Genomic DNA, 27,564 nt, shown 5'->3' with positions numbered 1-27,564 from the left:
ATTCCCTTCAAACACTCACTGATCTAGCAGGTTTCTCTCCCTAACTAAAACTCAAGTTACCATTAGCATTTAAGTGTTCCTGTCTTGAAAAATGGTTTTTGATATTTAAAAATCATTTTGTTGATCAAATAAAATTAAATGATCTCTATCTCCCCTGAAGAAGTCACACCACTTGCGTACATGAAAATTTTGAAGCTTTAAAGCTAAAATTTCTTACAATATTGTCTATCTTAAAGTGTGAATGTTGTTATACGCTTACAACTGATGTGTGTGTACTTTCCTAGAGCAAGCAAAGCTCCTCCTACTCTGACAGAGACACTACTGAAGAGGAATCCGAATCCCTAGATGACATGGATTTTCTCACTAGACAAAAGAAACTGCAAGCTGAAGCCAAAATGGCTTTGGCTATGGCAAAACCAATGGCCAAAATGCAAGTGGAGGTGGAAAAGCAGAACAGGAAAAAATCCCCCGTAGCTGATCTTGTGAGTATCAAACCAAAGGCCAGGATGCATTCAGTCACCACCAAATGTTAACAATTTGTTGTTTTTCTGTTGGGATACTTAACCACTTGAGAATCACTAATTCTTTCCAATTATCCAAATTCTGTAATAGTGCATCCAAATATCTCCAAAACTACATGAACAAAGGATTTTTTATTTACAAAGAGTAAAATATACTTAAAATATTTTGTAGCGCTCATTACAATCTGAGAAAGTAGAGAAAATAAATTCTATACAGTGAAACGTCCTCTAGCTTTAAGGTGCTATCTTGCAAACACATTTTATTGGGTGCAGTGCTTACTGCCACAGGTAGTCTTATTTAGATCAAGCACTACACCTGCTAGTAAACATTTGCAGGCTCAGACCCATACTTAATATTGTATAATAATGAAGCCAAACTGTGTCTTACAAGTTAGAGGTTGTGTGTTCATATGTGTGTGTCTATTTGTTTATATAAATAATAAATAAGTGTGTTTGAGAAAGAGATTCTTAGGAAACTCTTTCCTAGTTGTTACAAAATTATCTGAGATTATTCAGCTGGAAATCATCAACTTTAGAACAGGGTTTCTCAACCTGTGGTTCCTGTCCCACGGGGCTGGCTGGGCTCACCTCCCTGCTCCAAGTATTGTAACCTCTAGGGTATCAGCACCAGTTAGGTTTGGCCCAGCCTTCATGATGACGGGAGTCCTGGTAGGCCATATTTGAGTGAGTGGCACTGCAACCCCATGAGCCAGGTGACAAGTCCACTCACACAAGTTTTGTCCGGGGGGACAGCGCCAAACCTGAGCGGCTCTGCAATCCCAGAGGTTGCAACACCCGGAGCGGAGAGCCAGGCCCTGTTAGGCCCTCAGCACAGGACCTGCCACTGTGGGGTGAGTGCCAGGCAGGACCTGACCAAAACCACCCCCACCTCCATCCCTGACTATTTACTGCATTACCACAGGCCATAAACATTTACAAATGGGTCCTGATCCCAAAAAGGTATAGAACCACTGCTTTAGAAGATTTGACCGAATAATAAAGATATTCAAATTCAGAAATGGAGTAAGGCATGACAATACAGTGCACTTCGAAAGGATGTTTTTGCAGTTAGTGGAACTACCCGCAAGTGAAGTTCTGTTTATTCACATATAATAATATCTCTGTGTGTGCTGAAAACTAAAGTGCATATAATTTTATCAACATTTTGAAAGGCTTAAATGTTATTTTAGGAGATAATTTGCATCCACCCATTATCAGTAAATGAGAACTAACTTTTATAATAAGCCTTTGTTAATTTTTAACTGTGTGTGTAATATGTATAGAGAGAGAGAACAGAGAGAGAACTAAGAGAAATATATAATCATTACTACCACTATTCACAAATCTGTTCAGATTAGTAATTAAAGAACCAATAAATACAGCAGAAACAAAACTCTGCTAAGCAGAAATGAAAACCAAAAAAAGTACTTGAAAGTAGAATGTACATTTTAAAGATGAGATCTTAACTCTATAGTCATTTTTCCAACATATATAGTAATGTAATATATGAAAAAGTTAATCCCAGATTTAAAATGGTTCCATATGTTTTCAAATAAATCTCTCCCACTGTATATTGTATAAATCACTCTCTGAAGAGCAGCAAAAAAGTAAGGCTAACCATTCATCCATCTATCCTGTCTGCCTGTGTTAAACATAAAGGCTGATTGAGAATTAAAATGGTATCTTAATTTAAAACAGCCAGTAATTGGTAACAGCTGTCTTTCTAGATGACTTTTCTCAAGACTTTTTCTATTTAAGTTGACACTTGTCTAGTTTAATGCCACATCAACGTTTATATTGTGATGATGTAGCTACAGTCCAGTGGCTCAACACTTTGTTTTAAACTTGATTCTTAGTGTTTGAGAAATGGCTCAGTCAGGAATATCCATATATGCCAAAGGGAAGTGCAGTTACCATGTATAATTGCATATAAGGCAAGAGATTTAGGTATGACATTTCAATCAGTAGTTGCAGAGTCAACATGGGTCACTGTAGTGGGTCATTTACGAAGTGATATCTGGGGGGGGAAATGAAGCAATGAAGCTAGAAGGTTATGACTACAGGGAGGATGATTATTTTTGTGACAATTTATCATAAAAGGATTTATTCATCCTTGTTCTTTCCTTTGAAAGGCTGACTTAAACATTAATCAAAAGTTTTCATTTTGGAAGTCTCAGTAAATGGGCTTTCTATGGCTACATGAAAGCGTGTGCATGGTAGGGGGTGGGGGTAGGGGAGGGTAGTACGTGGAATGTCAACACATTTATCATTTTTATTTAGAAATATAAATAATTTGAAGTAATAATAACCTAAAAGGCCTTTAATCCATCTTTAGCTGCCACATATGCCTCACATAAGTGAATGCTTGATGAAAAGAAGTTTAAAACCCACTGACCTGAGAGATATGACTATTGGGCAGCTACAAGTGATAGTCAATGATCTCCACTCACAAATAGAAAGTAAGTGATTTTTGTTTTAATTCTTTGGTATTTTCCTTTTAATTGGCTATAGTACATTAACTTAGGTGTGGGGAAAAGTGCAACATGTATGTTACCACAGGAAGAAAGTAAGTCTGGTGTGTTCATTTTGATGCATTAATTTGAAAAATCACATTTGGCCAAACTTGTGTGGGCCTTAAACTCAACTCACCGGCACTGCTGTCTGTATGTAACGTGATAATTTTAAAATGCTGCGTCCCATCAATGCCAAAATTTCACTGACTGTTCTAGGTATCAGTGGGCAGAATCCTACTGATTTGGGGGAAAACCACACAAGAGGGAAAACGGAGGCACAGGGCCATCCATTTTTAACACAGCCACAGTTTCAAGCACCTCTGCAACTGTATGTAACTCAAACAACTGGTTGATGGCACCAATTAACCTCTTTTAGCATAACACTATTCCTATTTCAGCTCTGCCTGTGCTCCCAATAGAGTTGAGACATGTTGACTTATCTCCCAGGGAGAAAGAATAATGCTGGGTGGGAAGAATGGGGGCATGGCACAAAGCCCCTGGCACATGGGGGAGAATGGGAATCTGAGTATGAGATAGGGGACACAGCCCCTGTTGGAGGAGAGACTGGAGGATCCTGGCACTTGAGGAAGAAGGAATAGGGGTGCATACACAGCCGCTGGTATGGAGGAGAATGGGGTGTGCACACAGAGCTGGGGGGCAGAGAGGAGATTGGGGACCCTGGCATGTAGAAGAGTGGGCAATGCAGGGGACACACAGAGTCCCAGGGAGAGGGAGGGACTGGGAGAAGTTTCATGGAGACCCTGAAACAGAGGGGGATAGGAGGGTGGCAGCAGAGTGCTTGCTGTAGGGAGGAATGCAAAGAGCCCCTGGTGTGTGCAATGAGCTCAGCTTATACAAGCTACAAAGTGTGTGGCCTCCTAGCTATTCATATGATAAAACAATCTGAAGTTACATGATTAGTATAGTATAGTAGTAAAGTAACTTGGGCCATAATCAGCCCTGTTGAGGAGGTCAGTGGAGTTGCATCACGGACAAGTATGGTCCATTTGCTTAGGTGAACTGAGCAGTTCTTTGTGCATATGTAACAGGTTTGATGTTTTAAGTCTTAAGTTCTTGTTCCCTTCTGATCTATTTAGGGATATCCAATAGTCTGCAAGGCCCAATATTCCAAAGTGCTGAGCAGCTCCTGCAAGATCTGAAAACCAGGCTTCCCTGCATTTCAGGGAGAGTTGGGGGTTCAACACTGTACAGAATCAGGCTTTTTAAAAATCATATCTAAAACGATTTCTGCTCCTCAGACAGTACTGCTCCAGGGCTTAAGGGGGAATTGTCAACTCAAAATCTAGTTAATTAAAGCTAGATTTAGAAACTACATCTTCCCTTGAGGCTCCCTACCAATTTTTATTTTTTTGTATGGACATTGTTACAGGGCAAACGCATCCCCTCCCCCTCAGGGCAGTATAGCCCAATGGCCCAGGTCAATAAGACTGTCTTCCTCTACAGGACTATGCAGCTTAGTGGCCAGAGTCAATAAGGCTGCCCTCTTCCACAGGGCTGTGTGGCCCAGTAGCCAGTAGGGACAGGATGGAGCCCTGGGAGTGGCAAGTGTGCTCCCCACTGAGTCAGGGAAGCCTAACGAAACACGTTAATGCCACCCAGCACAATGACTAGTCCCCCTGGGCTGCTTCTTACCCTTTCCCTGATGCAGTGGTCTGAGCATCTCCAGGATCTTTGGGATCCTCTGCCTGTGCAGCTCCATCCTTCCTTGGGCGCCGGCAGGTGCTTGGGTATCTGCCTGGGTCCCGGTGCCTCTGGCTTCCACAGCTCCCGGGCTGGAGCCTGCAAGGTGCATCCTCCCTCCTCAGCAGTCAGCCCAGCCTGAGCTGAGTTGCTCCCTCTTATACTGTTGCTCCAATTGGAGCATGCCTAGCAGGGGCAAGGGGGTGGGACTTCCTTCACCCAGAGTGTGAGGCTAACCCCTTCTTGGGCAGTGCAGGGTAAGTGCACCCCATCACAGATGTATTTTTCTATTTCTCAAAATGTCTTTTTCTCTCCCCTGTTACGTTGCAATGTCACAGTCATGCTGGATGGGCATAACGAGTGGGGTCCCGCAGATCAGTTCTGGGTCCAGTTCTGTTCAATATCTTCATCAGTGATTTAGATAATGGCATAGAGAGTACGCTTATAAAGTTTGCGGACAATACCAAGCTGGGAGGGGGCTGCAAGTGCTTTGCAGGATGGGCTTAAAATTCAAAATGATCTGGACAAACTGGAGAAATGGTCTGAAGTAAACAGGATGAAATTCAATAAGGAAAATGCAAAGTACTCCATTTAGGAAGGAAAAATCAGTTGCACACATACAAAATGGGAAATGATTGCCTAGGAAGGAGTACTGTGAAAAGGGATCTGGGGGTCACAGTGGATCATGAGCTGAATATGAGTCAACAGTATAACACTGTTGCAAAAAAAAGTGAACATCATTCTGGGATGTATTAGCAGGAGTGTTGTAAGCAAGACACAAGAAGTAATTCTTCTGCTCTACTCCGCGCTGATTAGGCCTCAATTGGAGTATTGTGTCCAATTCTGGATGCCACATTTCAGGAAAGATGTGGACAAATTGGAGAAAGTCCAGAGAAGAGCAACAAAAATGATTAAAAGTCTAGAAAACATGACCTATGAGGGAAGATTGAAAAAAATTAGGTTTGTTTAGTTTGGAAAAGAGAAGTCTGAGAGGGGACACGATAACAGTTTTCAAGTACATAAAAAGTTGTTACAAGGAGGAGGGAGAAGAATTGTTCTTCTTAACCTCGGAGGATAGGACAAGAAGCAATGGACTTAAATTGCACCAAGGGAGGTTTAGGCTGGACATTAGGAAAAACTTCCTAACTGGCAGGGTGGTTAAGCACTGGAATAAATTGCCTAGGGAAGTGGTGGAATCTCCATCGTTGGATATTTTTAAGAGCAGGTTAGAGAAACATTTGTCAGGAATGGTCTAGATAATACTTAGTCCTGCCATGAGTGCAGGGGATTGGACTAGATGACCTCTTGAGGTTTCCTCCAGTCCTTTGAGTCTGTTTTAATGCATTAATAATAAATAAATAAATAATAAAAATGTGTCACATACATTAGTGTGTAAAGAGAGTGTCGTGTCCTTCCCCGCCCTCATCTCTCCTTGCTCTCTGATAGATACAGAGTTTTTACCAAGGGATGTCCACCTCCCAGTGGTAAGAATTAATTAAGTTTGGACTAGGGTATTCTGGTGGCTCTAAGTCAAAAATGTTTGTTGTGCACTGAACTGCTCCTTAGATTGTTGTGCTCGTTAATTACGATCATGGTGCTCTGCTGGGGATGCAGATGATTTTTCCCTGAAGTCCTGCAACAGAGGCTGCTGTTTTGAGCAACCCTACTGGAATATTCGTTTTATATTCTAGGACATCAGTCAAGCTGTTTAGAACATATGATGTGAATGGCACATAAAGGAGAGAATCAATCAAAAATCAGTTTTACTCTGATTCAGTTTTTTTGGTTTCTGGGTGGGACAGTGAATCATTAGCAGAACCACAACCTAGATCACTAGATTTTTATACTGAACATTTCATTTAGGCATCATTTTTGTTCTTGACTGCTCCCCACGCAGGTCCCCTTCTGTTTATCTGTTGAGTGTTGCTTCTAGCTTAAAAGACAGATTTTGTGTGTGCACACGAAGGAGCAAGCGCACTTTCCTTTGTGGTGTTTTCTGGATTAGCTAGCAGTAAGTCAGAAATTCAGTAGTCCCCTACCACTCTCCAGAATGATTCATCATATCATTTTGCTTTATTAAGGAAGAACCCACCTTCGCTCTATTCTGAATTGCAATGTATTGTATTCCAGGCAAAGCAGAATAAGCATCCTATAACATTTATATAGTTACCCACTGTCACTTGCTTCACATTTTGGCTGTATTTTTTTGCTTAGAATCACGACATTCCTTAACCTATAAGTAGATATGAACACAGGTTTTTGATTACAGGCTGCAAGAGCTCAGAAAGTCTGTTGTTTTCCATGATGTTTTGCCAGACATCATGTATTCAAGATGTCTGGCATTACCACAAATCTGCCATTGATTTCTTTTACTAAAGTGCAGCTCTTTCATCTGTCTGAGCAGTTTTGAAATACTGCCCGTTTTGGTCACACTGTTTCATTTCCATTCTTCTTTTTGAACAGATCAGGATGCAGATTTTCTGGGCTACAGAACAGTGTCAGGCTTGCAGTTATGGCAGCATTGAGAAGGGGAGAGTTCCAGGAAGCTCGTTAAACTCTAGAGACATTTTCTTTTTGGATTACTTTAGGTTATTTTTTCCCACACACTTTTTCCTAATGAGTGATTTATTTTTTCTTAGTGGGTAGAGGCTTCTTGGACTAAAAGTCTTTTCCAACTGTCTTTAAGTAGATGGATTAGCTAAAATCTAAAGTTTGAGTTGAGAGGATGCTATATTCAGTTATTTCATGAGAACCATAGTAGTTAAAAGTCCATATTTGTTATAGCTCTATTAGTAATATAGATAATATTTTATTCCATTTTGTGATATGCTTCTTTTTATGGAGACCAAACCTTACCTAGGGAATCTTTCTGCTTCTCCATGTAAGCAGTTGTTTACTATATGCAACATGATGATTTAGGAGGAGCTAACAGTTCCCTAATCATTAATCCCTGGATCTACGGTTAAATTAAATTATAAAATCCTTGTCTTTGGTACCAGGCTTGAATGAAGAATTGGTGCAGCTGCTTCTTATTCGAGATGAATTGCACACAGAGCAGGATGCAATGCTGGTAGACATTGAAGACTTGACCAGGTTAGTAAAGTCTTCTGTTAAACACTGCTGCTAGGAATATTCCAAGTTGAATATACTTTCTATGTTTTGGAGCAACATTTGGGTAGAATGCCAGGCCTAAAAGTTGGTGGTGATAAGTAAACCCAGTATCTGTAAACTGTCACAGAGTGGCTGAAATGAATCTTCCTTCGCTAAATATCATATATGATCACCAGTGTAAGCATTTTAGCTATAATAAAAACTTAAGAAGTTACCACTTTGATCCCCCATTACATATTTTTTATTGCAATTCATACCATTATTTTGTGTGTTTTATTTGGAAATCTATATTCAAACCCACTGCCAAGGTAAGTGGGTGTTTTGAGCAATAAAAAAAAAAATCAATTACAAATCGATACAGAATAATATTTAAGTAATTTCTGTTACTGAATTATATGTCATTCACCACATGAAGGTTCCTACTCTTGGACCCGATTCATGTCTAAAACCAAGCCACAGTTTTCTCTAAAAGCACTCATAGTAAGGTAAGTGGAACTTCAGAGATGATTACCACAAGGAAATGGGAAACCTGGGTTAACTTTGGGAAGTAGCAGCAGGCTGGAGCCAGAGACTGTATCTTCCTCAGGGCAGGACTGACTTTTAACCTCTTGGATATCTTTTTACACAGTGGTCTCCATCAGTGTTACAGTACTTTAAGGCCATTTCTGCAACAACAGCAATATAATTCAGCCACAGGCAATCCTAAATATTTTCAGCAACTTTCTGCTGAGAAATATCAACTAGCTGTCCAACTCCATATCCCTAGAGACCAAAATTCTGATATGCCAAGGTCTGGCACTGTCATTTCTGAAAGGTAGAGAATAGAAACTAGTTAAGAATAAATCTGCTTTGGTGCTGCCAGAATGTTTTAATCCCAACACATCAAAAAGGTTTAAAAAAAAAAAAAATCCCCCATAGCATTTGTGTGGTGCAGGCTAGATGAGGTAGACTTTGCAACCAGAAGGATTGCACGGAGATACAACAATAACATTAAGCAGTGGATTGAGAAAAAAACATGCCAGAATACAGGCATCAAGTCCTCTTAGTCCATCATCTCAGATATGATTTAAGGGATATTTTTAATTTGTATAATATTATGGCCGTTAATCTAACACATTTGAAAGGTTTCTGCATAATAAGAATTTAAAAGATGTCAGATTATTTCCAGTGCTTATTGGTCACAAGTAGTATCTTCAGCACTGCAGCATTAAACTATCCATATAAAATTGTATGGCCCGCCAAAAACATTTTTAATACAGTTTTAAAAATCTTTCTGAATAAACATTTTTAAACAAAGTCTATTTTTAAATATTTTCAGAACTCCATTTTGATGATATGGAAAAGGTGGGGGGAAATGGTCTGAAATGTTTGATTTAAAAAAAACAACAACTTTTGTTGCATTACATTTGGTTGAAATACAGTTATCCACTACCTGGGAAAGTTTTGTCATAAATGATATGGTAATTGGAGTGTAGTTAAGTCAAATACCATCATTCAAAATAGTTTACATGCCACCTATGGGTGCTTTTAGATATTGCAGTCCTGGCTTACCTCTGTTGCAATCACAAGTAAAGCCTCCTCATTTAGAAATCTTGCATGTGCACAGTCGCTATGTGGTAAATTAATAGAATAATAGTAAAATGGAGGAGGATTTGGGGTTAGGAGTAGAGCTGAATACTTATAAGGTCTCCTTTCGGGCACAGACAAATTGATATCCGTTAGAGATCCCAAGTGTATTGTAACATAGCTTTACGTAAAATAACTGTTATGTGCCAGAGAATCTCCCATTTAAGTGAAATTTCTCTGCCTGACCTTGATCTGTTACATACTCCTACCTTTTGGGGTTGAAGGATTTGCACAGTAATAGATACTTGATCTGCCCCTGCTTGCTGTCTCACAGTGAGTTCATTCAAAGTGGGGTTCTGGGCTGTACAGTTTGTGTGCCTCACCTGTGCATCCTCCCATTCATCCAGGCCCCCTCCAAGTCAGCAGAAGCATACCTGCCTGGATGAATTTACAGGAAAGAAGGGTTGCAGCTGGCCTGTAGGCACTTCTCCCCATCATCAAACATGCATGGTCTTCTGAGAAGCATTACGCCAGCCACCGCAACCACGGCTGATGGCATTGTACAACCCACCTGCACCAGGGTTCTGGTGACCCAGCTCAGGCTGTGAACCTTTGTCTTCTGCCATGAGATGTACAACCCCATAATGGGGGCGGTATCTTAGAAACTTTGAAAAGCAGGGCTGAAAGTCTCTGGCTTGTCCATAAGCAAGGCAGTGTCATCAACATAGTCTTGGTCGGTGAACACTTTTTGACCAATCCTGATTCCGACGTGGAGTGGCAAGTCCTAATATCCATTTGATAGCGCAATAGAATAGTGCCAGGGTGAGAATACATCCCTACTGCACATCTGAGGTTGTGCAGAAATCCAGGGAAAGCAGTTGACCAACACGCACTCTCGCACTGATGTGAAGATCATGCACTAGATTTAGCAGAACATCTGGGATGCCAAGACCTTTTGGTGCAGAACAAAGTGCTGATCGGTCAGCTGAATCATGGCTTCAACATGATTCTCAGAAAGGTGTTGGATGTTGTACTTTTGGTGGACATCTGGCTTGTGAGAAGTTGGAAGATGTTTTGAGAGCTGAGCAACAACTGGTCTGTGGTCTGAATTTCCTGGTGCTTCTGTGCCAGCGAAGACCCAGTGAGATTACATTATGGAGGGATTTCCTATGAGAATATAATCAATGTCTTTCAAGGCAGATGTCTACTGTTTGAAATACAGTTCCACTGATGGTTATGGAGGCACCTAACATAGGAGCCCATGACAGACAAATTCTTGGAGGCATACAATGTCAAGAGCTGAGCAGTGGTGTCATTTGGGACCTTGAAACAGAGGGATGTAGCACAGTCTAATACCAGTTTGGTCACAGAGTTGAAATCTCCGAGTGCTAAAAGAATGTAATGTGGCAGAGTTGACTGGATTTTTGCTGCCACGTGTGGTAGAACAGTGGTTCTCAAAGTCGGTCTGCTACTTGTACAGGGAAAGCCCCTGGTGCGCCGGACCGGTTTGTTTACCTGTTGCGTCCGCAGGTTCGGCCGATCGCAGCTCCCACTGGCCGCGGTTCGCTGCTCCAGGCCAATGGGGGCTGAGGGAAGGGTGGCCAGCAAGTCCTTCATCACTGTCGAAGAACTTGGCCCTCATCCACTTGGTCTGTTGTTGATCTTTGCCCATTACTTAAGGTGAGGCCCTTGTTGGGTACTACCAGCTGGAGCCCGTCACACTCGAGGCTCACATGAGCAGGGCTGACCACACCCTGAACTAGAGCAGCTAACGCCTCTACTACCCAGTACCTTGGGACAAACAGCAGTGGATTATGTAGTTGTGGTGGTTGGACAGTAATCCGTTCTGAGAGATCCTAGTAATGAGTGCTGCTTGTGTTCTCAAATAATATTTAGGATGTTATATGTACTTGTTGTTGTGACAGGTACTGCAGGAATATGAATTTGCACAATGATTTACACCACTTACTATCGTATGTCTTGTAGTGTTTGTTTGATGTTCCAGCTATTTCTTTTTCTGTGCTTCCAAAAACATTTCAGCATTCTGAAAGCATTTTGCATCAGTAGTAAATGAAATTGTTTAAACATTTAGAAGTGTCTTTGATATCTTCTATAGCAGTGTATTGTGTGACAAAGCTCTGTCCTTGTCCCCGTGGGTTCTGCATTTCCTGGCGGATTTCGCTAGCCTCAGAGGTTCACTGTGACCCTCCACATAACCCTTCTCTCTCTAGAGACAAGGGTCACAGCCTACTGAGCCATTTTCATCATAAGCCAGCGAGGGAGGTGAGGAGAAGCTATCCTCCCTTGTACAGTCTCTGTTGTCTCCTAGTCTCAGTGATTCATCAGTGGGCAGGCAAAGGGGGGAGCCCAGGCCCATCCTCTACTCCGGGCTCCAGCCCAGGGACCCTAATAGTGTCAGATATGGTATCTGACCTTTTAGAAACATGACACGTACAATTCCCTGGGCTACTTCCCCCCACAGCAGCCCCCACTTCCTCAAGCTCCACTTCACCCTTACCTTAGGACCTCCTTCCTTGTGCCTGATATGATGTGTACTGCTCAGTCTCTCCAACAGGACAACTTCCTCCCACAGCTCCTGACATCCACACCCACCTCACTAACTGGGAGGCTTCTAACTAGTTTCAGCCAGCCCGATTGGCTTCAGGTGTCCCAATCAACCTAGCGTTCTTCCTGCCTTCTGGAAAGTTCTTAATTGGCCCCAGGTGTCTTAACTGACCTGGAGCAGCTGCCATTTAACTTATCCTGGTATCAGGGATTTGTTTAGCCTGGAGCTAATATATCTATCTCCCACTACTTTTCTATAGCCATCTGGCCTTGCCCCGTCACAATAGTCATGTCACCAAAGGGCAAGGGATGCAGTGTCAACCCTAATTCCTGGCTAATTCCTCAGTTTGTTAACCGTCTCATTGTTCTGAAACTAACAAATTTAATTTCCTTGGGTGGGAGCAGGGAAAATGTTTGCAGGTTATATGATCCCAGGAGTTTACTTTAGTCTAAGGAATGTTTCTTTATTTTAACGTGTATTGTACACTAGGTAACCAGACCAAGGTCATGAAAGAGATGTTACACTAAACTAATCTGAACACAGGAATTGATTGCTTAATATTTTCTTCATTGGGGAAGCCTTATTTAGGTTCAAGTATGTTTTAAGATGTTGAATAGTCCATTTAATTTTTCTTGATAGTGCTTTTTTTTCTCCTCCCCAGACATGCTGAAAGTCAGCAGAAGCACATGGCAGAGAAAATGCCAGCAAAATAAAGCAAGAAGCAATCAGAATAAGCTAGCATTTATTTTGCTTCTGTGGTTGTACAAATGCTGATGCTCAAGGTGGCGCACAAGAAAATGAGTGTTAGTCATTGATAATGTCTGAAGCTTTATGTCCAGTGATTGGCCTCTGCTCCTTAATTTATTTTAATTTTTTACTTGTGCCATTAAATATCGGGCATTTTAATAATATTATTACAAAAATGTACAGTGCTTATAACATTACAAACCATGGATAAGAAGAAAAGGTAGTTTACCTTTATTTTTCTTTGTTTAGAGATTTTAAGTTGAACAGTATTTTACCATTGACTACTTTTTATTCTTCACTGTAGTTTTAAACAAAGAAACTGTAATTGACGGTGCTATACAAGTAAAAAAAAGAAAAAAAACAACAAAAAAAAAAACAAAAAAATGCCTGCCTCGTAGTGAAATTGTAGCGTTCAGTAATATGTATATTTTAATCAGTTTTCAACATTTTGTGAATGTTGACTACCTGACATTCATTTTTAGATGTGCTATTAACATTCAGTTGGATTCAGAGAGTTACCTTGAAAGTTTTATGTATAAATATGTAAAATAAAATTTAAAATTTTGTTTCATATGATGTCTTTTTGTTAACTAGTGGTTGACTTAGGTGTTGCACCAGTAATATATTCATCCTACCAAATGTGCAATTCCTAATTTCTCATCACCAGAAAGAGCCTTTTTTGCATATTGCATTTTACAAAAAAAAAAAAAGAGAGAGAGAGAGAATGGAGACAGGACCAGATTTTTGTAGATCTATTTATTTGTAAGTTCATAAAGTATATGTGACATGGACGTAGGATATTCTTATATATAGTATTCACTGGAATCCTAATATCATGACTATGTTAGAACCAGCAGCACATACAGTAGATGTTTTTACATTTTAATGTCTGTGACTAAATATTCAAATAACTCACCAACTGTTAAAAATATAAATGTGTCAAAATCTTAACACACTAAATGTATCATGTATGGTAATTAACCACTTCACTACCTTTTGGCTGAGATCACAGTGTCCTCCCCAGTTTAGTATCTGCTACATTTGTGGGCACCGAGGACTGACTAGATAAACAAATAATTCTCTTCAGTCTTTGATTTCATGCTGACATACCAGGGCAATCTACCTATTCCTAGTACTAGTTAGCCAGCAGCTGAAATATACATTATGCAAAACAGGTTATCTTTTACATTTTGCTTTAATTATTTTTTCTCTGAGGTGTGACAAATTTATCTTGAGCAAGGTTATGGCTAAAGAATTATTCAGGATGCTTTAACACAGCCATATGGTACATTAAAATTTCACCTCACATGAAGAATGTATTTTATAAAATTATTTAAATTTGTTTCGTCTCAGCAATTATGCAGTCCATAAATGAGGCACCAAAATGCTGTGGAGCTTGGTAGGTTTTTTTTTTAACAGAGCCCTACTATGTTGTAAGAAACTTCTCTTTGTGGCATAGGTGTTGTCTCCACGTGGCAGATGGCATCTGCTTTTGTAGGGATGAGATGGGTCACACTTTCTAGCACTGATGTACATTCTGTATTTTATTATTAGAAAATATTTGCAGCTTTTCAAGAGGGAAATGTTCAGTTTTTCCTTTAAGTCTAGCAGGAAGAATGTCATTGCTCTGACTTTGCCACTACAGTTTTATACGAAGTTGACATTAGCACAGGGGTTCTCAAACTGATCTGCAGATCCCTTTGGGAAGCATGTCATGCTAGTGAAGCATCTGTCAGTCTCCAGTTGGTGATGTTCGCTGCCATTTGGAATCCAGTCCAGGACTTTATTTTTAAACTGAATAAATGAAGCACACTCTGCTCCCTTTGTACATGGCTGCGTCAGGATGCTCTCTGTCTGGTGTTGCTCTGGGTTCAAATATAGAGATGACACCTGAAGTGGAGAGAGACCAAACACACAGGCGGATGTGACCAAAAAGTGCAGATGAAACCAGGTGCGGAAAGGCCCCAAAGAGAGATTTAGTACTAATAAGCCTCGGGTGGGATTTTCAGAAGTGCTCGGTGTTGGTATAACTGCTCCCACTGACTTCAGTGGAGCAGAGTTAGGCCAGCACTCAGTGCTTTTGAAAATCCCACCTGTAAACTCCTTCCACACATCCAGAGATAGAGAGTAAATAGCACATGGAAAAAAATGTGGGAATGTACTAAGAAGTTGATTTTCATTCTGTCTCCTTAATACTGTTCTGAGACTAGTTTTGCAAGTAACCAAAACTTAAATTGGGATTAGGAAATTGGAAGGGGAAGTGTCCAGGAAAGAGCTCATCTCTATTTTAAGAAGTGATCCATAGCATGTACAGAGTTTGAGAACCGCTGAGCTAGCCTATAGAATACATATAAAACAGGAATGTAAAATTAAGATTATTTATTTTGCTTTCTTTGAATCTATGCAGAAAAAATATTTTGGATGTTCTTGGTTGTCTTGATATTGTGTGTGCACTGTGGTTTCAACTATTTTTATATTTCTGCTTTGTAAAGTTCCAGTCTTCAGTGCTCTAAGGCCAAAACTGTCAAATTTGGAGACCAGAATTAGGCACATAAATGTAGATACCTATATATGTGGCCTGTTTTTCACATGTATTGAGCACCTGCAGTTTCTCTTAAAGACACTGGAGTTGTTGATGCTCAGCATTTCTGAAAATTGGGCCATTTATTTATGTGCCTAACTGGATTTAAAGTGCTTGTCTTACAGAGGCCCCAAATTTGAAAACTTTGGGCTAAGCTAAATAAAACAAAATAAAATAAAATCCTGGTATGCTCTAGATGTGTTTGATAACATACAGTAATAAAGTTACAATAGTAACACCTCTCTCACGTACCTTCATCTGTGATAAAGACGTTCAGATTATATAACACTACTGATATGCTGTAATAAATGAATATGTGCAATGGAGACAAATATGTCTCATGAATAGTGTCACTGGATGAACCTCAAGGCCCAGCTGAACATGTCTGGCAGTTCGACTGCAAGTGCTGCTGTGTTCGAGGAAAAACTGTACCTTCAGTCATTATGTATTGATTTATTATAAAGAATTAATTTCCTGCTAAGTGTAACACTGAAGATTTAATGGGATCCCTTTCTGCAACATGCATGTACAAATCCTGTTAAAAATAATTGAAGTCCCAAGCCTGTATCAAAGCAAGGATACATCCCTAAAAGTGATTTGCTGTTCAATCCATTCGTTAGAGAACAGTGAACACCCACAACAGTGGTTAGACCTGAATGCTCCGTAAAGGGACAGTTTTTCCATGAAGTACTGGAAAATATATTATTAGAAGCAATCCCGGCCCTTGCAGGTGAATGAACTAAATAAGTCATTAGGCCTTTTCCATCTCTGATTCACCCCATCCCTGCAAAGAGCATCAGTCTTCTTGGTTTTCAGAGGTGCAAAGCCCTGTGCTCTGTGTTCAGGCTCAGATCTTCCTATCTGAATGCCTCCCTCTCCCCATTCTCACTCAGAATTGGGGCACAGGGAAGACAGCTGCAGACATGGCATCATCTTTGGACTGCACCAAGAGCTCTTTGTGGAAAGCAGGGGTTCATGTAGATGGTGGGAGTGCCAGATGCATATAGTCTCCACCCTCTCCCACCAAATGGCAGGAAATGGGTTCAAAAGTTAATACAGCCAAAGGCTGCAAATCTACAATGGTTGTTCCAGGGATAAGAAAGTATAGGCAGTGTCTGTCAGCATATGAAGCCAAGCTGTCTAGGAACAGAATGAGGGAGTCCTAAACCTGAAGTTATGGAAAGGCCTTTGCATGGTTGGTTATGAAATCCAGTCAGCCACTAGAGATCAGATTCTGGCAGTGTGTCACCACCCGCAACCTCCATTTATTCTGCTGGTCAACAAATCCTGCCCCCATCTCCTAAACCCGATAATCTTGGGAAAGTTCAAGGTAGCCTTTGTGAACTTTCCCACACACACCTCAGTTCCCTCTGAGGGTTTTTAAAAGAAGGGGCAGCCAGATCTGAGTTATTTTTTGCTCAGTGTTCACTTAGACAATCCCCCTTGACTACAAATTCAGCCCTCATATGCTTGCCTGCATGTAGCTCCCACTAAATACATACAATCCATGCCACTCATGAATCCAAGGGGAGGATTTGGAAAACATCTAAAGAGCTTTCCTCCAAATATGTGGTCCATCATAGCAATCAGGACTATGGTAGATAATTTAACCTGCAAGGCTCTGCACAATAGCCATTCATTTCACAGCATAGCATGGCCAAGCATGCAGGCAGCTGCTCCATTTTATTTGTTTTGGTTCATTGCTGTGAAATAATTGGGACAGAGGTGAGCAATGGGTCCATCATGAATGAGGAATAATGCATTGTTTCTGGCAAGCAAAGGCTCACCAGTCCTAGGCCCTGAGTGCAGCATCTGGCTCATATTTATGATCAAGCAAGAAAGGGCCTGATTCTTTTCTCATTTTCTCTGGTATACACCTGGGATAATGCCACTGAGATCAATGCCATTACATCAGTGCCAAATAGACACAAGTGAGAGGAGAACTGGGCCATGACAATTCAGTCCAAATGCCAGGAAACCTTTGCCAGTGCTATCAGAGCAGACAACAGTTGTGGCAAGATACATTTGCTTCTAGCCAAATGGCTTGTGGGACTCAAAGGAGTTATAACACCGCCTGCGTATTAAGGGTCATTTTCTGATCTCAGACATATGCTAGTCTCCACTAGTGTCTATGGAGTTATGCTTTCTTTACAGCAAGGTCGGAAAGATAAGAATCTGGCCTTCAGTCCTCTCTAGATTTCAGGGCACTTGAGACAGGAAGCCTCAATTGGAGGTTAACATGATAAGTGCCTTTAACTTGATAATGAAAAGTAGTGATGTGTTTAGTCAATTAACCTGCTGTTTATTAACCAATATTTTTCCTGTTACATCTTTAGAAGTTTGTTTCTTTTCTTTTCTTTTTTAACAAAAGAATATTGCTGGGTAATTGCATCTTACTTGGATACCTGTCCAATGTACTTAAGTATTGTGCTGATGTGTATGATGACTACTGTAGAATTAATGGATTAAATTACATTTTTAAAACAAGAGTTTCTTGTGAGTTTTTGAAACGTTAATATTTGTTCCATATCAGTGATATCTTACCAAGACTTATGCAGTGTTTGCATGTTTATGCCTCCTTGTGGTCAGGAGGGGGATACTCAGTGCCTTTACAGTGCTGGTCATTGTGTGTTTGGTGGTGGGTTATTTTTTCTACATTATCCATTTAGCTGTCTGGCATAGCAGTTAAAGTTCTCATTTTTGGTTGATTTCATAGTAAAATATTTGTTTTAAAAAATGTTAAAAAGTTAACCAGGATTTAAAAAAGAGGACAATTTAAAAAAGAGTCCTGGGGGTGAGGGGGCAAAGAGGGCTTTAAACCCCTTTTGCATCCCTTCCCATCCTCCAGAGTCTGGAGAGGTCCATTGCGTAATTTAGGCATTCGTAGCCAAGTTACAGAATCCTCCCCAGGCCGATGGCATCTGAGCAGTACTGCAGCCCTGCCCTGACACCAGAATTTTTAAGGGGGTTCACAGAAAGTAGTTTTATGGCCCTGTACTGCAAGGGAAATCCTCCCTCAGCCAGACTCAGGGATTTCAATAATAGTAAATAATCCCTAGCTCTTAGATAGCACTTTACAAAGGAGGGCAGTATCATTATCCCCATTTTACTTCTAGCGCCCATTTACACCAATCCTGCTCTTCTACCTAGCATAAAGGGAACAGCCCAGGGTGCGAGTCTCACCACTGACGTTCATAGCCTAATATAGTAAATAGAATAGTAGTATAGGTATGCCTGGCAGTTTCCTAATAGTGAAGCTCTACAGTGGTAACTATGGAGAACGTGAGAAGTGTAGACTCAGGGCTTGTCTACAGGGCAGGGCAATGCACCCTGAGGGGATATAAGTTCTACAGCATGCTAACATGTTGTGCATTGATTGGTCTGTGCAGGCCCAGCTGGTGTACGCTGAAGGGTCTCTACTGCACTTTAACATTCTCTATTAATGCATGCTGGGGAACCTATAACATGCACCGGCAGGGTCTATCAGGACCAATTAATATGCAACATGTTGGTGTGCTTTAAAAATCAACACCCACCCCCCCGTGCACATTTCCACACCATATAGAAAATCCCTTATTCTAGATCAAACATGTACTTACATCTCTAGCTTACATCTCTGACCTTGTCACCTTTCCTGTTTCCTCAATGCCAGCCTCAACACTCCTTTTGTTTCCTTCTACCCTGCTTTTATGTCTCCCCTCTAGACCTGGAAATCCCTGCTCATCCCAGTTTTCATAGAATGATATGAGATCTCACCACCATCCTCATTCAGTGCCCTTCCCCTGCCCAAAAAAGCCCCCTGCTATACCAAATAGAAGAATTGAGTTAATACAAATATATGTAATAAACAAGAACTGAATGACCAAAGTGCACACTGCCTAAACTAATTAACTGCTTGCTCTTAGTGTTATAACTTTTATTCAACTTCACCATATTGTTTCCCCTCCATTTAAAAAAAAAAAAAAAAAAGATCACTTGTAATGTCAGTTCTAAAATACAGAGTGTAACCTCTTCATAAGATAACAACCTTGGCCTGGGTTTCAAAAGTGACTAGCAATTTTGGGTGCCCAACTGAAGACATCTGTAAGTGGCCTGATTTTCAGAAGGGGCTGAGCACCACTCTTTTGAAAGATATCTCAAGCTGGGCACCCGAAATCACTAGCTAGTTTTTAAAATCTTGCATGTGCATGCAGATACATACATCCCTGGCATGCCTACCACGTTTTTGGGTCATGCAGATCCAATGAATATTTTTTATATGTCCACTATGAATGGATTTGAGACCAGATTCTGGGCATCCAAACACCTAATTTACTCTTACCCCTGAACAGAATTTCTAATTTCAGTGGAGATTTTCAGTAATGACAAAATCCACCTATGCAAAGCTTGAGTGATTTGTTCATGTCGTTGGGCACCCAAGATAGAATTACAGGTTAGGCTAACTCTGTCTGTTTTGTGAGTGTTTATATAATTATATATGATATTTGTGCTTTACCATTTTTTCCTATGCTATAATCTCAGGTCCCACTTCCTGTGACATACGTCCTCCAGTTAGTTTCAAGTTCTCCTTTCCTTGTACCTAACAACAAATGTAACATTAATTTAAACAAGGCACTGATTTTTTATTGTATTATTTTCCTATAACAGGCCACCTTCCTCAAGCTGTGTGCAATAGGGACAGACTGTTTTTACTTCAGAAAAGTTTCAAGACACAGAAAATTACACAAAGCACCTAATATAGTTAACAAAAAACATTTTTTTTTAATCACTCAACATCTGTAAGCACAAGGCTGTTCTAATAAAGCTGTTATGGCTACCGGTCCTGAAAGACCTTCACATCATGAGTCCTGCTTAGTTCCAAATACAGTCAACAGGGCCACTATCAGCAATGTTTCAGAAGTATTATTTCTGTTTTAAACATCAACAGAAAGTAAGGCTGTAAATTCCAAACCCTTAGATGTAATTAAACAGTAGGTACAATTGGAGAAATATTATTACAATGTGCAATTTTCTCTCTCTGACTTAGGTACTTATCTGGCCACACATCACTGTAATAGCTGAGCAATCTTTAATGTATTGATCCTCACTCTGTGAGTTAGGGCAGAGTTTTATCCCCATTTTACATATGGGAAACTGAGGTACAGAGGGACTAAATGACATGCTCAGGGTCACATAGGATGTGTCTGGCACAGCGGGAACTGAACCCAGGCTATTGAGCATGGTATGAGATGTAGTAAGAATCAATTCTAAATAAGGGTGCCCAGCTTAGGAAAATTGCGCTCCCTACAGGAAAAATCCAGCAGGAACCATCCCTCTACTCATGATCAAGCCATGAGACCCAGCAGACCCTAATACTACATAGGAGGATGTGAGTATGACTAGCTATAATTTGTGCATGTCTCTGTAGGATTTATCTTTGCTTGGATATTCATACCATTGATAAAAGATGTTAGACTTTGTTCTTGTGAATGTGTTACTTTCCTTGGGCTTCATGTGTTGCTAGAAACTCTAGACCTGACGTCATTGGCAGAGGTAACACTGTTGACCTTGAGACTATAGCCACCAGAGCTAAACTGCCAGTGGTGTAATACATCATCACTAAATTTACTTTAAATAAAACCAGGACACAACCAGCTACTTGAGGCTTTCTCTGGTATAAGGAAATCCCTGGGTGCAAAGAGACAGCATAGCTGGCTCTTTGCTACTTCCCTCAGTCTCCTGTGTACAGGGTTTACTACAAGTATGGCTGGGAAGGAGGCAGTCTGAAGGTTGCTGTATGATAAAATATGCCAGAACACAAACCAGCCCTCAGCAGAGCATAACGGTGTCACAAACCCACCCATATGCCCCTTTCCTCAGTTGCACTGGGCGCAGCAGTGACATCGCTGTGGTTGTAGCCCAAGCATGTAAAGGTCATTATTGGCTAGATACACTTAATACACCCTTTATATCCTGAAACTTGAGTGTGTATGACTCTTACCTTAATTCTTAAGGGGTGAACAAATTATGCCCCCATCTCCTAAACCCGATAATCTTGGGAAAGTGCAAGGTAGCCTTTGTGAAGTTTCCCACGTTTTTCCAGGCTTTATAGCCTCTGGTTCCTAAACTGCACAGGAAATAGCATAAAGGTTCCAGGATCGCAGCAGCCAGTTGGGGCAGGAGGTGGCATTGGGGTTCTTCTTTTGGGAGGGGGTGTTGATAGAGCCAGATTTCAGCATATGTAGTGCGCACTTTATTTATTTATTTATTTTTATTTTTAATGATTGGGGAGATTTGTGGAGTTTCACTGAGAATTCACATTATCTGTCCTCTTAACACTGGAGCCAAATTCCCCAAAAGAGATTCAAGGAGCTCTTGGTCAAAATGTTCCTTTTGGTACAGTAAAATCAGCACGTACAGTAATAAGCAGTTTCTGTTATGATGTTAGAAAACACACTAAAGTTACAAGAAATGCTGTACTAAATTTGTTGTAGGCATCCGCCTTAACACACACACACACAATAGATAGATAGATGGATAACAAAAGAGAAAGCTACATTTCTCCCAGCTGAGCACAGAGAGAATGAACTTTAATTTGAATGAAAGGTAGTTCAGTTTTTCTGCTGCTGATTTGGGTTGCAGTTTCATTGACATACACATTATCCTAACTGGTTTCCCTCTTTGTTTTTTGTCAATGTTTAGCGGCTACCACTGAAATGCCTTCGCAGCATTTGCACTATGAAGCCTCTTCCCCAAAACCCAGCAGTTTGCAGGAGTAAAATTAAGATACTAATCAGAGATTTAAAAGTTCATCAAATGTGTGTCCCTCTTGTTCTCTTTACGTAAACTCTTGTTTTGGAGGAAGTATTTGCTCTTGACACATTGAGCAACAGGCAACACTGGAAAGTGCTTGCCTCCTGCTTTAAAGAGGGGAAAGGTAGAGAATAGGTACCCCCCAGAGTTGGGCTGGCTCTAATCTGCCAACACCACATTTTAAAGGCCATGACCCATCAATCAGTACAAAAAACGTGAGAAAAGGGTTCAGCTGAAGGATTCACTAAGCTAAAAATATAGTTTTTGTTGCATCCGTTCTTTTCTGATTTACAAGTGTGGGTTCTTAAGTGAATGTCTACAGATGACTCGTAAGAGCAACTGGCTGCCACTACCATCCCCCTATGGACTACGAAACAAAATGTACGATTATAGTACACAACTACAGGAAGATTAAATAATTCTAAACCAATACCGACTGATCAGTTTGGCCCTCCACAGTGACCCACCTCAGTTTGCAGGCCACATCGTCAGTGGGATATTTCCCTCGTACAAAACAGTGCCTAGTCATGCCAAACTTCTACCCCATTCAGAAGGTCCCCAGACACAAAAGGGTTTACATTCTAAGTGTCCCATCCTGACCTATGGATGCAAGCACTCATCACAGGGAGAAAACAGAGACAATTGAATGGGCTGAGACATCCAAAGGAAGGCTCAGCTTTAACAAATCCATTCCTTTTGTTTACTTCCACGGACAAAGTGAAGCTGGTGAAGGGCCTTGAATGTGGGTAGATATCCTGTGGCCTCATAAAAGTGGACATTCTGGTCAGTCTCGCACACACATATATATACACACCCTCAAAAGCTTTGTAGTACGAATCTGCTGAGTTTTCCTCTCCCACCCCCCTCTCACTGGGCCCTCTAAGTGCTAGCAGTGCACAGTGTTTGCCAGGAGATTTAGAGAGGGCCATGTCTGGCACAAATGGAAAATTTTGCATTTCAAAGGGAAATTAAAAGAAGTTCTTTATCTGTTTCAGGCAGGTGCTTGTGAAAACATTCTACCATTTGTGTAGTAATTAGGGTTGTCAAGCGATTAAAAAAATTAATCACGCAATTAGTCTCATTGTAAAACAATAATAGAATACCATTTATTTAAATATTTTTGCATGTTTTCTACATTTTCAAATATATTGATATCAGTTACAACACAGAATACAAAGGGTACAGTGCTCACTTTATATTTATTTTTGATTACAAGTATTTGCACTGAAAAAGAACAAAAGAAATAGTATTTTTCAATTCACCTAATACAAGTACTGTACTGCAAGCTCTTTATCATGAAAGTTGAACTTACACATAAGAACGACCATACTGTGTCACACTAAAGGTTGATTGAGCCCAGTATCATGTCTTCCGACAGTTGCCAATGCCAGGTACCCAAAGGGAATGAACAGTACAGGTAATCATCAAGTGATCCATTCCCTGTCGCTCATTCCCAGCTTCTGGCAAACAGAGGCTAGGGACACCATCCCTGCCCATCCTGGCTAATAGCCATTGATGGACGTATCCTCCATGAATTTATCGAGGCCATTTTTGAACCCTGTTATAGTCTTGGCCTTCACAACATCCTCTGGCAAAGAGTTCAACAGGTTGACTGTGCGTTGTATAAAGAAATACTTCCTTTTGTTTGTTTTAAACCTGCTGCCTATTAATTTCATTTGGTGACCTCTAGTTCTCGTGTTATTAGAAGGAGTAAATAACACTTCCTTATTTACTTTCTCCACACCAGTCATGATTTTTTAGACCTCTATCATATCCCCCGTCTCTTTTACAAGATGGAAAGTCCCCATCTTATTAATCTCTCTTCATATGGAAGATGTTCCATACCCCTAATCATTTTGTTGCCCTTTTCTGAACCTTTTCCAATTCCAATCTATCTTTTTTTGAGATGGGGTAATCACACCTGAACGCAGTATTCAAGATGTGAATTTTATTGCTACCCTTTGTTTCCTATCTTCTAACCAGTTACCAATCCATGAGAGAACCTTCCCTCTTATCCCATGACTGCTTACCTTGCTTAAGAGCCTTTGATGAAGGACCTTGTCAAAGGCTTTCTGAAAACCTAAGTACACTATATCCACAGGCTCCCCCATGTCCACATGCTTGTTGGCCCCCCCCCCCCAAAAAAGAATTCTAGCAAATTGGTGAGGCATGATTTCCCTTTATAAAAACCATGATGACTCTTTCCCAACAAATTATGTTCATCTATGTGCCTGACAGTTTTGTTCTTTACTATAGTTTCAACTGGTTTGCCCAGTACTGAAGTCAGGCTTACCAGCCTGTAATTGCCAGGATCACAGCTAGACCCCTTTTTAAAAACTGGTGTCACATTAGCTATCCTCCAGTCATTTGGTTCAGAAGCTGATTTAAATGATAGGTTACAAATTGCAATTTCACATTTGAGTTCCTTCAGAACTCTTGGGTGAATACCATCTGGACATGGTGACTTATTACTGTTTTGTTTATCAATTTGTTCCAAAACCTCCTCTAATAATACCTCAATCTGGGACAGTCCCTGCGATTTATCACCTAAAAAGAGTGGCTCAGGTTTGGGAATCTCCCTCACATCCTCAGCCGTGAAGAACAATGCAAAGAATTCATTTTGTTTCTCCACAATGGGCTTATCATCCTTGAATGCGCCTTTAGCTTCTCAATCGTCCAATGGCCCAACCAGTTGTTTAGCAGCCTTCCTGTTTCTGATGTACTTTAAAAAAAAAAGTTCCTATTACTTTTTGAGTCTTTGGCTAGCTGTTCTTAAAATTTTTTTTGGCCTTCCTAATTATATTTTTACACTTCATTAGCCAGAGTTTATGCTCCTTTCTATTTGCCTTACTAGGATTTAACTTCCACTTTTTAAAGGATGCCTTTTTGCCTCTCACTGCTTCTTTTACTTTGTTGTTTAGCCACGGTGGCACTTTTTTGATTCTCTTATTATGTTTTTTTATTTGGTGTATACATTTAAACTGAGCCTCTATTGTGGTGTCTTTAAAAAGTTTCCATGCAGCTTGCAGGGATTTCACTTTTGGTGCTGTACCTTTTAATTTCTGTTTCACTAACCTCCTCATTTTTGTGTCGGTCGCCTTTCTGAACTTAAATGCTACAGTGTTGGGCTGCTGTGGTGTTTTCCCCACCACAGGGATGTTAAATTTAATTATATTATGGTCACTATTACCAAGCGGTCCAGCTATATTCACCTCTTGGACCAGATCCTGTGCTCCACCACTTAGGACTAAATCAAGAATTGCCTCTCCTCTTGTGGGTTCCAGGACAAGCTGCTCCAAGAAGCAGTCATTGAAGGTGTCTGGAAACTTTATCTCTGCATCCTGTCCTGGGGTGACGTGTACCCAGTCAATATGGGGATAGCTGAAATCCTCCATTATTATTATTGAGATTGTTATTTTAATAGCCTCTCTAACCTCCCTGAGCATTTCACAGTCATCACCATCCTGGTCAGGTGGTAGGTAATATATCCCTACTGCTATATTTTTATTAGTAGAGCATGGAATTACTATCCTGAGAGATTCCATGGTACAGTTTGGTTCATTTAAGATTTTATTCTATGCTTTATTTCACATATAGTGCCACTCCCCCACCAGCACAACCTTTTTCTATCCTTCTGATATATTTTGTACCCTGGTATTACTGTGTCCCATTATCAGAGGGGTAGCCATGTTAATTTGGATCTGTAAAAGCAGCAAAGAGTCCTGTGGCACCCTATAGACTAACAGACGTATTGGAGCATAAGCTTTCATGGGTGAATATCCACTTTGTTGGATGCATATGTCCCATTGATTATCCTCATTCCACCAAGTTTCTGTGATGCCTATTATATCAATATCCTCATTTAATACGAGGCACTCTAGTTCCCCAGGGAGTTCAGTCACAAATTTAATTAATGCATTATTTTTTTAATGAGCGTCATCAACATGGAAACATGTCCTCTGGAATGGTGGCCGAAGCATGAAGGGGCATATGAATGTTTAGCATATCTGGCACGTAAATACCTTGCAATGCTGGCTACAAAAGTGCCATGCAAATGCCTGTTCTCATTTTCTGGCGACACTGTAAATAAGAAGAGGGCAGCATTATATCCTGTAAATGTAAACAAACTTGTCTGTCTTAGTGATTGGCTGAACAAGAAGTAGGACTGAGTGGACTTGTAAGCTCTGAAGTTTTACAGTGTTCTGTTTTTGAGTGCAGTTATGTAACAAAAAAAAATCTATATTTGGTAGTTGCACTTTCACCACACAGAGATTGCACTACAGTATCTGTATGAGAGAAATTGAAACATATTATTTCTTTTGTTTCTTTATTTTTACAGTGCAAATATTTGTAAGCAAAAATAATCTACACTTTGATTTCAAATACAACACAGAATAAAGTGTATATATATATATATGAAAATGTAGAAAAACAGCCAAAATATTTAATAAATTTCAATTGGTACTCTATTGTTTAACAGTGTAATTAAAACTGTGATTAATTGCAATTAATTTTTTTTAATCGTGATTAATATTTTTGAATTAATCATGTGAGTTAACTGCGATTAATCAACAGCTACATGCTAGTGAGTGCCAAAGGCCAACCTACACAAGACTACAGAGTTGACCAGCAGTCACATTACTGCTGAACTGGGCTATTTCTGCTGAATTGGGGGAGCCAGGACTTCAATCTGCAGGGGTTTTTCTCAGTCTCTGCTGCCCTCTTTCCCAGAGGCACGTCTCAACCCTTCTTCCTGACTTATTGATAAGCCCTGAGGGCCCCTCCTCCATTTATTTCCACTGGGTCCCCCTTCTCCCCCCACCTTTTCCCCTTGCCTAGGGCACCCCTCCTGCGCCTCCAATACTTCTGGACCCCCAGAGCATGATATTCTGCCTTCTCCTCCAGGCTCTGCATCGGCCTATGACCCTATTTCATAGTCTGATGGGGAGTGGAGGAGCCTTCTGCATCACACAGCTGAGGGTCCCCATGGTTCTAGTCCAGTGGTTTTCAACCTGTAGTCTGTGCGGTCTGCACCTCCATTTGAAATTTTTAGGGGGTCTGCAAATGAATAAAAAGGTTGAAAAATTACTGTTCTGGTCAGCAGCTGCAAGCAGCCCTGCACATGCTGTGTCTGACACACCCAGCTCTTAGCATGCAGGTTGGACTGGCTGCTGAGCCACACCACCACACTCCCAAATAAAGCATGCATAAGAAGCGTAACTCCAGGGCAGCACTAACCATTAGACCAGGCTTGGCATAGAGGCCAACGTAAGAGAAATGCAACAATCTGCCCCCGATGGACAGGGAGATAGCAGGAATAGTGCAGCTACTGCTCTGCTCCTGTATGTTGGCAATCAGCCCTCATCCTTAGAGCTCTGCATCAATACAAAATTTGTATCTGCATTCGATTTGCAAACACAGTCCATGGATACCCGTAGATCTAAAGCGGCCATCCGTAGACGTGCA

At 40.7% G+C, this 27,564-nt stretch overlaps 1 protein-coding gene across 5 annotated transcripts in view; it reads left to right on the top strand.

The window, feature by feature from the left end:
• The window catches only part of SCHIP1 (schwannomin interacting protein 1), a 114,815-nt gene extending 101,519 nt beyond the window's left edge, over positions 1 to 13,296 (top strand). For all 5 annotated transcript variants that reach the window (XM_073359539.2, XM_073359540.2, XM_078854385.1 and 2 more), the window contains 4 exons: positions 285 to 482; positions 2,857 to 2,980; positions 7,735 to 7,828; positions 12,640 to 13,296. In XM_073359539.2, the coding sequence (XP_073215640.1) occupies positions 285 to 482; positions 2,857 to 2,980; positions 7,735 to 7,828; positions 12,640 to 12,691 (468 nt within the window). In that variant the 3' untranslated portion in view covers positions 12,692 to 13,296. The remainder of the gene's footprint in view (positions 1 to 284; positions 483 to 2,856; positions 2,981 to 7,734; positions 7,829 to 12,639) is intronic.
• The last annotated feature ends 14,268 nt before the right edge of the window (positions 13,297 to 27,564 follow it).

Source organism: Lepidochelys kempii, chromosome 9 (genome assembly GCF_965140285.1).
Source record: "Lepidochelys kempii isolate rLepKem1 chromosome 9, rLepKem1.hap1, whole genome shotgun sequence".
NCBI classification, from domain to species: Eukaryota; Metazoa; Chordata; order Testudines; family Cheloniidae; genus Lepidochelys; species Lepidochelys kempii.
This window is presented reverse-complemented; position numbering and strand designations above follow the sequence as displayed.